We start from the raw sequence: 13,346 nt of genomic DNA on the forward strand, positions 1-13,346 counted from the left end.
CAACTGGAGCTCTTTTTTTCTGACGGCCTTCCTGTTATGGCTCACCCTAACCCTCCGTGAAACACATCCAGAAAGAGATTACGTGGTGAATCGCAACTGTCGTGAGGATCTTTCCAATGGTCGAGCTCGTAACCCTTGAGGTCTCCAAGCTCTACAACTCCTTGAGAAGCAATTCCACCATGTCTCCCACAAGCGTTGTCACACTGTCGCATTGCACTCTGGGTCCTCGTCCCTCCTCTCACCTCACTTCACTCACACAGACTCACTAGCATGCATTAGGGAGAGAGATTAGCAAGAGTAAGACTCAATTGCACAATGGGAGAGTATGTTGTATTATAAGAGAAATTCACTTATATACATAGCCATAAGTGTTCACACACTTAAACTATGGTCGACCGGGCACTTTAGGCTCATAAGAGGCCTAATGCTATTACAATGACTAATCTCATAATATATCCATGAAGTACATCACTTAGGACTTCATCCTATCTTGCTACCACACACTCTTGAAGCGGGAATCACCATATAAAGACTCCATCACACCATTACGGGTGCCCGTCCAAGTTGTAGCTTTGGACACTATTGCTTCATATCTTGAATGTATGACCCTTTGGTGTATCTACCATGACTCCTTGATGTAAGATAATGGCGGTAGCTCTTGTTAATCCCAAAATTGAATTAACATTCCCCCCTTCCTGATATGGTGATCGCGTTGAAGACCTTTGTGTGTGGAGAGAATGAACAAGCTTTGTCGCGATGGCTTTGATGTTGAATGACATTCAATGGTCTTTGTTCCTCCAGAAGGAATAAGAAAAGCTAGTTAATGAATGAAGAGGTTAGTGGTGTATTGGGAATTCCTAACAGGGTGGGGGGTTTTTGCGAATGATTGTATTTTTATATTTGGGTGAGTCCTTTTTTTTGTTCTTTTTCTTTATTATTTTATTATTTTAATATTTTTTTATGGCTCACTTTGTTTTTGGCAATCATTGGCAAGGTTACATGTGATTTTTGTTAGTGGGGGACACTAAGAGATGTTAATAATGGGAGAGAAGAGAGAGAAGGATCCGGAGGAACGTAGACTTAATCATCAGAACGAGATGGTGATTCTCAATTCCTCATTTGATTCATTGAAGCGACCTTCATCATTTGAAGTAATTGGCTTTTGATGATGTCCTTTTGTCCATGATCTTTTTTATCTTTTTATGTATATTTAGGTACCCTTAGAAGTAGATTTTCATGAAGTACAAGATTTGAGTCATATAGACTCTTATTGAACTGCTCTGTGTTGAAGTAGCCACTTGTTGGTGAAGGATTGAAAGAATTACATCGACTTGCGAGGCTACTATAGGTATCTTCACTAAGGATTGAAGATCACTGACTTGTGAAGATGGTGGCATCATTTTGGAGAGGTTTGTAATTTGAAGGAAAATTCTAGGCAATGGGTTGTACCATTGACCAAGCTTTCGCCCACCATGGCCCCCCCATCTAGGGATGTACCTGAAAGTTGTCGATGGTGAGGCTTTGGTACAAATGTTCTCCAGTGCATGAGTATGGATATGTACTCATGGAGCAGCTGCTACATTAATTTAACCAAAAGAATAGTAAGCAAAAAGCTTAAAAAATATATAGTGGATATTGCGTGATATGGCTTAATTTGTGATGAGGCTTAAATCGTGAAAGTGCTAGCTCTTAAGCCATGAGATTGAACTCCGTGAATTGGAGATGGAATTCTGTGAATTTACAGATTTTAACCTCAAGGTTTTTTTTCCCCCCGGCAGTGGCGCCAAAAATGTTATGGCTCACCCTAACCCTCCTTGAAACACATCCAAAAAGAGATTACCTAGCGAAACACAACTGTCATGTGAGGATCTTTCCAATGGTCGAGCTCATAACCCTTGAAGTCTCCAAGCTCTACGACTCCTTGAGAAGAAATTCCACCACGTCTCCCCCACGAGCATTGTCACACCGCCGCGTTGCACTACGGGTCCTCGTCCCTCCTCTCACCTCACTTCACTCACACACACTCACTAGCAAGAGCAAGAATCAATTGCACAATGGGAGAGTATGTTGTATTATGAGAGAAATTCACTTATATACATGGCCATAAGTGTTCACACTCACTTAAACTATGGCCGGCCAGGCACTTTAGGCTCATAAGAGGCCTAATGCTATTACAATGGCTACTCTCATAATATATCCATGAAGTGCATCACTTAGGACTTCATCCTATATTGCTACCACATGCTCTTGAAGTGGGAATCGCCATAAATACTCCGTCACACCATTACGGGCGCCCGTCCAAGTTGTAGCTTTGGATACTATTGCTTCATATCTTGAATGTATGATCCTTGATGTAAGATAATGGCGGTAGCTCTTGTTAATCCTAGAATTGGATTAACACTTCCCTTCTTTATGAGTTACCATAGCTGGCTACTGTAATCGTATTTTTTTTCCCATGGCCCACAACTACCTCGTTACTCTGCCCGCCGCTTATACTACCAAATCATGCAAAGGCCTGACACTACCAAATCACCGATTTTCACCGTGTCAGCCACCTATTTGAACTATAATTAATAAATATTTATAATGTATATAAATTTAAAGAGTTTATATATATATATATATATATATATATATATATATATATATATGTATGTATGTATGTATGTATGTATGAATCTATGTATGTATGTATGTATATATAAGCTAATGTGTGTGTTTTAATAGTATATAACTATATAGGCACTCTTGAAGTGCACAATATATATAAAACTATATGTGAATGTATACTTATGTATATACTTATGGAAAGGGTTAATGTTATGCCATAGGTGATATGAACCACAATAAACAAATTTAGATTCCCTTAGAAAGGGGTTAGTGCAATGATTTAGGTGTTTAATCTTATTTCAACAATATAATCCATAATTAAAAATCTAGAATCGTGGACCAAATCCCCCTATATGGGTCAACGATGAGGTTTGATGTTCTATGGTTCCCAAACTAGCATGAGCTTTGAGGCATATGAAACACAATGATGAGCAAATGTGTGCAATCTCTCTCTCTCTCTTATATTTATATATAGCATCTATACACACACACACACACACACATATGTACACACACTCAAAGATTCAATGTGGTCATGATCCATCTGACACACTCTCTTTTATAACCTTTGAGAATGTTAAGGGGATTAAATTATAGTGATCATAACTAAATGACTTCTTACTAAAAACTTAATATCAGACTCTCACCAAAATAAGATTTGCAACATGGTTGGGGAAACAAGAGAGAAATCAAATAACATAAAACACAAAGCAAGCTACTCTAATTGCTAGTATACACTCAATGCCCGCCTCTCAGCATGTATCTCATTTTGATGTATAATGCACATTTGTTAGGCCCCCATTATGAGAAGTCTATGCAGTGTAACCGCTCTCATTGTATACATGTCTACCACACTGCCTGCAGTATTATATATGGATATGGATATGGTTTCCATGAGCTAAGGCATCCAGTGCTTGTGAGTATCCACCCCCTTCTACACTTTGTACATCCTCCTCCAGAGTCTGTCTAGATCGCCATCTAAGCTCTACTTGAGAGTGTACATGTGGATAACACCATCACTTGTACCTCTTTGGTAATCATAATTTTTGAATTCTCTCCATTGTGTATATTACATTGTCTATTGTGCTTTGTCTTGCTATTTCTTTCCGCTGCGCCATATTCTTACACGGTATTAGAGCTTAGGTGCTCTTAGCTAGAATAGTGCATAAGTTTAGTCTTTCATTGCATATAATCCTAGGAGTGATGGCTTCTATCTCTAATGTTGTTGCTGCACCAGTCTTGCACATTCGTACACCTGCAAGCTTGATGGGGACAAACTACACTCTTTGGAAATTCAAAATCAATGTCATTCTAGACTCTTATGAGCTCCTAGAAACTGTTCTGGGAATGGATGCAGAACCCGTGGGAAATCCAGACCCCAATAACCTTGCAAACATGCTTCCGCTAGATGCTACACTTCTTTGGGCATGGAGAAGGCACAATGCTGACACACTTTGTGCCATTGTCACCAATGTAAGTGATTCTATTCTCACTCTGATTCGACATACTACCAAGGCTGCGAAGGCTGAGAAATCAGTATGAGACTCAAAATCAGACCAGGATTTAGAACCTAGAGAATCAACTTGCTACTAAAAATTTTGTTGAAGGAGAAGCTACTGAAGCATTTGTCTCGTGGATCAAAAATCTACAAGATCAAATGGCTGCTGTAGGGATTACACACACTAGTGAGGAGTTGGCCTGGAGGTGCATCTGAATTCTTCCACAGAAGTATGATGGCTTGGCTATATCACTAAACATTCATGTTAGAGTACCACCTTTATCATTTGAAGAATTTAATGCTATGTTACTTGAGAAGGAGATGCGGCTAAAGACCCGCGATGGTGGTGATGTTGCATTTTCGACCAATGCTAAAGGCAAATACACGACATCTTTTGATGAGAAGAAGAAGAAGCCAAAGAAGAAGAATTTTCAAGGGAGCTTCTATTACTGTTAAAAGAAGGATCACATTGTTAAAGATTGTAGAAAGAAGCAGGCTAACGAGAAGAATGGCACATTAAAGTCTTCATGGAAGGGAAAGGAGTCAGTCAATAATGTCAAGACAGAGCTTGAACTTTGGGTCACCATTGAAGAGGTATGTTCATCTGCTCAAGCTCTAGTTATTGATGATTCATGGATTTTGGATAGTGGAGCATCCCGACACATGACCAGTAAGAAGGGTTGGTATAGTTCCTGGAAGCCTCTACAAGAACCCATCAGTGTTGTTGTTGGGAATAATGCTAAATGTCTAGCCCAAGGGTTTGGAACCATATCTTTTGTGGCAGCTACATATGAAGAGAAAAAGCTATCAGATGTGCTCTATGTACCCCAAATAAAGAGAAATCTACTATCAGTGTTGCTACGATGACAGATCGTGGGCTTGAAGTACGCTTCAAGAAGAAAACTGAAGGAGAAATTCTAGATGTTGATGGCAAGGTAGTCGGAAAAGGATTAAGGGGAAACAATCTCTACTGAGTGCCCTTACAATGTCTGCAATAAGAGCACAAGAAAGATTTCGCACGAGCGATTTGGTCACATTGGATTTGCAGTGCTAAAAGAGATACAGAAAAAGGGTATATTACCTAATTTGTTTGCATTTTCAGATTTGCAGGAACCATGTGAAGCTTGCATGATGGGCAAGTAACAACGTAAGGCATTTCCATAGGAAAGCAGCAATTGGGCAAAGACTCCTCTAGATCTGGTACATGTTGATCTTTGTGGTAAAATGTCTACTACTACATTTGGGGGGCTCTTCTTACTTTATGTTATTAGTTGACGATTACAGTAGGAAGATGTCTTTATTTTTAATCTCCAAATGTTTCTCTCTTCTCAACCCCTCTCAAGCTTGAGAAGCATTCAATTGAATGGCTTTTTAAATGCAATTGAAGTTCTTTAATGAATTTTATGATAAAACACATAAAGTTTCCATTTATGCTTAAATTAAATATTTTTTAAAGGCATTTCTCTCTCTCCCCCAAAGAATGGTCATTCCTATGACCTATTCTATATTCAAATGATGCTTCTCATGAAGCAATTCTCTAATCTAAAAGTAATTTCTATGTTTGACAAATTAGAGGCCAAAGAAGTGGCTTTTTAATGCTTTTATGCTATTTAATTTATGGAAAATTTAGGAAATCAAGTCCATAATTGGATAGTGATCCAATTAATGGTTATTCTATCATATGATATTACTAAACTATATGCTTTCAAAATTATTGAAATTTATCAACCTAGCATATTGGAATTAATGAATATTTTATTTAAATTCAAAGATGAATTTTGAATAAAATTATTTTATCTACGAGAAATATTTAAATGTTAAAAGAGGAATTCCTATGACATTTGGAATTGGAAAAGAGAAATTCCTAGCATATTGGAATTAATGAATATTTTATTTAAATTCAAAGAAGAAATTTAGATAAATTTATTTTATCTATGAGAAATATTTAAATGTTAAAAGAGAAATTCCTATGACATTTGGAATTCCATCATTGAGATGGGAAGCTATGACATTTGGAATTTCATCATTTAGATGGGAAAAGAGAAATTCCTAGCATATTGAAATAATGGATATTTTATTTTAGATGAATTTATTTTATGAGAAATATTTGATGATAAAAGAGGAATTCCCATGATATTGGAATGCAAATAATTAAATGCAAAAAAGAGGAATTCCCATGGTAATTGAGATCCAAGAAATTAAATGGGAAGAAGAGGAATTTTTAGTATAATTCAATTTATGATTATTTACCAAAAGTGAAAATATGGGTAGAATTGATTTTTACAAATCCCATGAATTCTTTTATTCAAAAAAGGAATATTGAATATAATTCAATTGAAGAATTGAGAAGGAATATGGAAATAGTTATCGAGAAAAAAAGAACCTTTAATTAGGCCAAGCAATTGGTAGAAATTTAGAAAAAGTCCCATTATCGATATCAAACTAGAAAAAGCTATTAAATGGGAATAGCATGTGAATGGATGTGATAAGATGTTTATGGGATGTGATAGGATGTGAATGGATGTGATAAGATGTGAATGGGATGTGATAGGATGTGATAGGATGTGAATGGGATGTGAATAGGATGTGATAGGATGCGAATGGATGTGATAAGATGTGAATGGGATGTGATAGGATGTAGGATGCGAATGGATGTGATAAGGTGTAAACGAGATGCGATAAGATGTGAATGGACGTGATTTAAGATGTAAATGGGATGCGATAGGATGTGAATGGGATGCGATAGGATGTGAATGGATGTGATAAGATAAAAATAGGATGTAAATGGGATGCGATAGGATGTGAATGGATGTGATAAGATAAAAATAGGATGTGATAAGATGTGATGTAATGGAAATGGATGTGGATGTGAATGAGATGAGAGGATATGTGAAAGGGTGAGATGGGAAGTACATGGATGTGGATGTGGATGTGGATGTGGATGTGTTTGTGAAAGAATGGATGTGGATGTGGATGTGTTTGTGAAAGAATGGATGTGAATGTGTATGTGAAGAATGGATGTGGATGTGGATGTGGATATGTTTGTGAAAGAATGGATGTGAAGGTGTATGTGAAGAATGGATGTGGATTTCTATGTGAAGAATGGATGTGGATGTGGATGTGTTTGTGAAAGAATGGATGTGGATGTGTATGTGAAAGAATGTGATGTGGATGTGTATGTGAAAGAATGTGATGTGATGTAAAGAGATGTGATGTGACATGAATTTATGTGGATGTGAAGTGATAGATATGAATGTATGGATAGATATGGGTAAACCACTCTTTACCTCCTAGATTGCTTGATTCTTTAATCAAAGTAGAGGTCCCCAACCAATCAATTGGTTTGGTATGTTGATGAAGACTCCAAGGAAGATTGAAGAGAGAAAGAAGCTCCAATCTGTTCAATTTATAGAGAATAATAGAAAATATCATTATTTCAGTATAATACTGGCATGGTATAGTTCTCATATTTTTTTTACAAAGAGCTAAGGATCTATTTATAGGTGAGGGAGTCCTCTAACCAAGTCCAACTAGGTTCTAGATTTTTCCAGGTTCAGTTTGGCTGAATTTGGACAAGATTTGGCTCCCTTTTGATTTGGTTTGATCTAGTAGAGAGGAGAGATAAAAATATCACAATATTTTTGAGTTTAAAACTCCACCACACATGTGAAATAGGCACCTCCTTGAAGAGCCCCCTTCTCCTTACCAAGGTGTCAAAATTGAATCATTATACCCGAAATATCTCATTTTTTAGTAATATTCATAGTTTTTTACTAATAAACCTTGTACTCAGTCAACTCTTCATCTTATGTGGGCATTTACTCATTTTCGGGTATTTTTCTTTTATAAATTGGATTTATCTCCTCCCCACACTTGGATTGATCCTATTGGCCCATAAGAACCTTAATTGGACCATAATCCAAAAATTTCTGAAAATCTAGACCCTTAGGCTAAGGTCCTTTATACTTATTTTTCAATTAATTCTAATTGCATATTGGAAAGTTCTTTTTGAATTTCTGTTTCAGGGGAAACCATTTTAGACACTAGGAGGATTTTTATATCCAAAAATATCTCAATTTTGGACTACCTCCCTCTAGACATTTTCTCTCTCTAGGTCAAAACAGGATAAAACAGGATCTTTCTTTTATTTCAGAGAGGGGAATAATTATAAGATCAGAAGGGGACGTTCTTACACCTGTACACCTCAAAAGCTGGAGGGAGGAATCTTATAGGCTGTAAGGAGGATTAATCTTTGAAAAAGTATGTTCCCTAAGCAAGATTATGCAAGAAATCACTCAAAACTAGTTGCTGAAATTTTTGTAAACCCTAATTTTGGGAATAAAGAAAATTTCACGAAATGAAGATCAAGAAGATCAAGAAATCAAGTAGTAAAATGGATGAGGGTTTGATTAATATAAATTCAAAAATGATTAACACAAATTTCATTGCTAATCTTCTTAATTCAAGAAATTAGCAAATCTGAAAACTATGTAAAAATCAATTTCGAAAATGATTAAGGCTCAAATCACTTTCTAATCACACAACACCAAGATCAAAACCAAGAGATAATCCATTAAATGGTTGAAACTCCTAAATTTGACAAAAAAAACAAGGAAACACAGAATTTAGGGTTTCACTAATCCAAGATTAAGAAAACCTAAACTAGGATCAAAGATCAAGCTCTGATACCAATGAAAGAAGGGAAGAAAAAGAGAGACTCGTTAACATAGAGTCGAGAGACACATTATGTCGTTTACATGGAAATCTAGACATGGGTGAAAGTCACCATGGAAGCTTGGGCATGAGCTCCAAGAAGACATAGATGTCTATATCGTAAAAGGATAGCCCTATGCCTAATATAGACATAGATGTCTATATCGTAAAAGGATAGCCCTATGCCTAATATATCCCAAGGCCCCCAAAAGATGTCTATATCGTAAAAAGGATAGCCCTATGCCTAATATAGACATAGATGTCTATATCGTAAAAGGATAGCCCTATGCCTAATATAGCCCAAGGCCCCAAAAGTACACATGTAAATGAGTCCAAGTGCATAGGCCCCATCCCCCATGTGCATGTACATAGCCATAGTAGCACGAAACGGCGTTTCCGTCCCCAGGAAACGGTTCGGCCGTTTCCGGAAACGGCAGGCCGGCGGAAACGCCGTTTCCGCGTATTTTTTTTTTCAGGTTTTGACGGGGGGGGGGCCGCGTGCGTTTTTTCATTTTCGCTCTCCTTTCCTGCGGCGCTGCGCTTCTTCGAACCTTGCGCCTTTTCACCACAAAGGGCCAAGGCTCAAGGCCAAGGCCCTAAGGCTCAAGCCTTTGCCCCCAGTGCCCCCCACAAGGCTCCAAGGCCTGTACTCTGCAGTTGCTCTCCAATCTCACAGGTGGCTGCCCATTCTTCACGGCTTCAAGGCCCAACTTCCAAGCCTCCAAGGGCAAGTGTTCTCGAGGGTAAGTGCTTTCAACTTCAAGTCTCACTATGCCTACAGATCCCTATTGGCAGTATGCAACAAAAGGGGATGGATATGTCGGAGGTGGGGGTTCCCGCAAGTGGAAATGTAATTTTTGTGGATATGAAAAAACAGGTTCAGTGACCCGGGTAAAAGACCATTTGGGGCATGTCCCAGGCAAAGATGTCGCTTTATGTCAAAATGTGCCGCCCGATGTATTGGCATCACTTGAGGGTTGGAGAAAGCAACGCCTTGGTTTGGATGTTGGTGAGCAACATATGGCAGCACATGCAACAGGTGAAGCATCCTCGAGCCAAGTGGCCTCTTCAAAGAGGACTAGAGTTGAGAGCCAGACAGATGTATCTTCGAGTGTGGGTGAGGGCCCTAGTGCAAAGAGGACACCTTTACCTAGTGTGGAAGTGCCTGCAAAGGGTTCATTGCAAAGAGCAAGCATTACAGCAGGCTTGCAAAAGCAAGCCATGAAGGAGGCAACAAGGGAGGTCACGCGCTTGTTTATACGGTGTGCTATCTCTTTCAATGTGGCTCGCACCATACAATGGAAGAAGACCATGCGGGCCGTTAGCCGTGGGAGGGTCCCTCGGCTCAGACAATCCGCACACGAGAATTAAAGAAGGAGAAACTCAACGTAGAAGGCCAGCTTGAGTTTTTGAAAGAAACATGGAAGAAATATGGCTGCACTATCTTATGTGATGGATGGTCAGATGTACGTTGAAAGAAACATGGAAGAAATATGGCTGCACTATCTTATGTGATGGATGGTCAGATGTACGCAAGAGGAATGTGTATAATGTGCTTATCTCCTGTTGCAAAGGCACCATGTTTTACAAGGCCATTGATGCATCGGCTGCGGGTCTCACCGTTTGCAGGTCTCTTTATTTGGACACACATCAAGAAGGTGATTGAGGAGATTGGCCCACAAAATGTTGTGCAGGTTATTACGGATAATGGAAGCAATTGTGTCTCCATGGGGAGTATGTTGGAGGATGCATTCCCAACAATTGTGTGGACCCCTTGTGCCTCCCATAGTCTTGATTTATTGATTGAGGATTTGGGGAGAATTTTTTGGGTCAGTGAAATCTTTGCCACCGCGAGGAGCATTGTCAAATTTGTGACACAAAGACCAAAGGTTTTGAGCATGTACAAGGCTAATAGTACCTTGGAGCTTCTCAAGCCATCCACTACGAGGTTTGCATACATGTTCATAGTGCTTGAGCGGCTTCTTCGTGTGCGGCCAAATCTGATTCGCACTATTAGTTGTGATGCATGGATCCAGTCGGGTAAGAGTATGACCCCAAAGTTTGTGGATTTTAGACGCAAGATCCTCAATGAAGCATGGTGGGAAGAGGCAGAGGCATTAGTGAAGACCTTAAATCTCATCTACACGGTCTTGCGCATCACGGACATGGAGGGGAGTACACTAGGCCTCATTTATGAGTACATGGATAGGATCGGGAAGGCACTAGACAACAATGCCTACCTATCTGTAGAGAGGTACGTACTTCTTCGCTCATGACTCATGGCTCATGAGCCTTTGCCAAATTGCCTTTTTGTCTTGGCTCTTTTCTAAGTTATAACTTTAAAGTCTTTCTTTGGTTTTGTTTTTTACTTGTAACTTGTAGAATCGCGGAGATCAAGCAGATTTGGCAAAACCGTTGGGTTTGGTTTCATAGACCAATCCATGCTGTGGCTCATGTGTTGCATCCTCTATGGCGTAGCGAGGATCAGCTTGAGTGTGAGGAGCTAAACGATGACTTCCAAACCTATGTGGAGAAATGGTGTGGTGGCAATTTGCAGATGTTGCGATGCTTAGAGGATGATCTCCTTGCTTTCCGCAACAACACTGGCTACTTCACAAGACCTACTGCAAAACTTCGAGAAACGCAGCTTCAGCCGGCGGTCTCATGGTGGGAGAAATATGGACATGGTGTGCCTACGTTGGTGAGTAAGAAGTCCCTCCGCTTAAGCTTTAACGGCGACACCTCTTATTTGTATAATGTACTAATCCTAAATCTGCTCTTTGAACAGAGACGTCTTGCCATTCGAGTCCTCTCACAAGATTGCAGCTCTGGAACTTGTGAGAGGAATTGGAGCACATGGGCGCTCTACCATACGAAGAGGAGGAACAAGTTGACTACAGCCCATTGACTACAGCCCAACTTGAGCGTCTTGTTTTCTGCAATTGTAACTTGAAGCTTCTTGAGCGGGCAGCTATGGGTCCTGAGCCAATGCAAGTGAATGTCGACAAGATTGACATTGAGAAGGTGCGGGATATTCCCACAATTCTACAAGAGGACCGAGATCTTTACACTTTGCTTTACGAGGAGGCCACAACACCAGTTCACGACACACGTGGTGGTCGTCGTAGGAGAGGGAGGCCGGCTGCAGCTAGTACTAGTGCTGCTAGAGAGGAGGCTACTGGAGAGGACTCATCTTCTTGCAGTGAGGACACACGCGAGAGCCATGAGGACTCTCAGGAGGATTCAGACTCCTCGGGTGCTTCAGATGAGGCTCAGCAGTGATCACTGATTCACTGATGTTCCATGTTTTTTGTTTAGTTTTTCTTATCCTTAGGGATTATGGACAGCCGGCATGTCGGTTATTTTGTAGTTTTTGAACCTCTGACTCCCAAGTTTGATGATCATTGCTGATATGTATGATGTATTATGATCACAATTTGCAGCTTGCTATGTATGCTTCGGCCTTCAGCCTTTAGTTTTTTATGGTTCACATGAATTTGCCGCGACATCATACATGTCCATTTGGCATTATCTACATTCTGTTAAGTGTTATGATTCTAATGTCCACTTGAGTCTTTGATGTGTCTTGTTTGAGGTCTCTATGCATGTTTTTTGCATCTCTTGACATAAGTTTATTTAATAGGATGTCTCTATGCATGTTTTTTACATGTCTAAAATAAATTCAAAAGAAACTCCGTTTCTTGCCGTTTCCGACCTCGCGGAAACTCGGAAACTCCGTTTCCGACCCGGTCCGAACCGACCATTTCTGCCGGTCCAGGTTACTATGTACATAGCAAATCTACTTCATTGCATACTCCCATAGCATCCACGGGTGTGGCATTTTAAAAAAAAGAACGTTGGGTTTAGAGCTTACCATAAGAGAATGGAGAGGGACAATAGAGGCTACACAAGATAGATGCAAGACCTACATATCAAAGAAACATGAGTTATATATGAAAATAAATATGAATAAGAAAGCTCTATCCATAATGTAGAGCCTTATATGTATAAGGGATCTTAGCTTATGCATAGAGCTCTATCCATAATGTAGAGCCTTCTATCCATAAGACACCTCTATCCATAATGTAGAGCCTTCTATGCATAAGGGCTCTTAGCTTATGCATAGAGCTCTCTTTAGAATAAATTTGCAACCAGCACTTGCAACAAACTTTGATTTGAAATGCTTTGATTTCTCTCTCCCCTAGACCTCATCCACTTGGTTCCCACATTCTCTTGGGACACCTAGGATGTAAACCTCCATAATCCCTACGCTCTTCTCATAGATCACCTTGCTTTCTTGTTGTGGGCGCGTAGGGGGACGGCATCATCCTTGGCATTAGCTTTATAGTTGCAAACCTTGATCGTCTTGCTTTGGCAAAATATGTGATGTGCACTCAAATTCCAACTTATCCGAGACAAGTCTCCTTTTCAATGCCACCATGAAACCTTTTCTTCTCAAAAGTCCTTTCCTTCTTAGAAAAGGACAAACAACCCACCATGTAAAGGGTGAACAAAGCATTCCACT

The 13,346-nt window shown here is 39.6% G+C and overlaps 2 protein-coding genes across 3 annotated transcripts; both read left to right on the forward strand.

The window, feature by feature from the left end:
• Positions 1-9,177: 9,177 nt before the first annotated feature.
• LOC147604295 (uncharacterized) lies at positions 9,178-12,410 on the forward strand. Its single transcript, XM_086795664.1, has 3 exons — positions 9,178-9,297; positions 9,498-9,698; positions 11,747-12,410. Exons 1-3 carry the CDS (start codon positions 9,178-9,180, stop codon positions 12,101-12,103), a joined length of 678 nt encoding a protein of 225 aa, XP_086651790.1. The 3' UTR covers positions 12,104-12,410.
• On the forward strand, positions 10,488-11,747 carry LOC147604296 (uncharacterized). Of its 2 annotated transcripts, XM_086795626.1 has the most exons (3): positions 10,491-11,075; positions 11,204-11,522; positions 11,610-11,747. In XM_086795626.1, exons 1-3 carry the CDS (start codon positions 10,549-10,551, stop codon positions 11,727-11,729), a joined length of 966 nt encoding a protein of 321 aa, XP_086651752.1. In that variant the 5' UTR covers positions 10,491-10,548; the 3' UTR covers positions 11,730-11,747. The 2 variants fall into 2 exon arrangements, with proteins under 2 accessions (XP_086651751.1, XP_086651752.1); XM_086795625.1 differs by having other exon boundaries at positions 10,488-11,075; positions 11,204-11,747.
• Positions 12,411-13,346: the final 936 nt, after the last annotated feature.

This window comes from Cibotium barometz, chromosome 62, assembly GCF_041138505.1.
Source record: "Cibotium barometz isolate CiBa-2024 chromosome 62, ASM4113850v1, whole genome shotgun sequence".
Classification (NCBI taxonomy): Eukaryota; Viridiplantae; Streptophyta; class Polypodiopsida; order Cyatheales; family Cibotiaceae; genus Cibotium; species Cibotium barometz.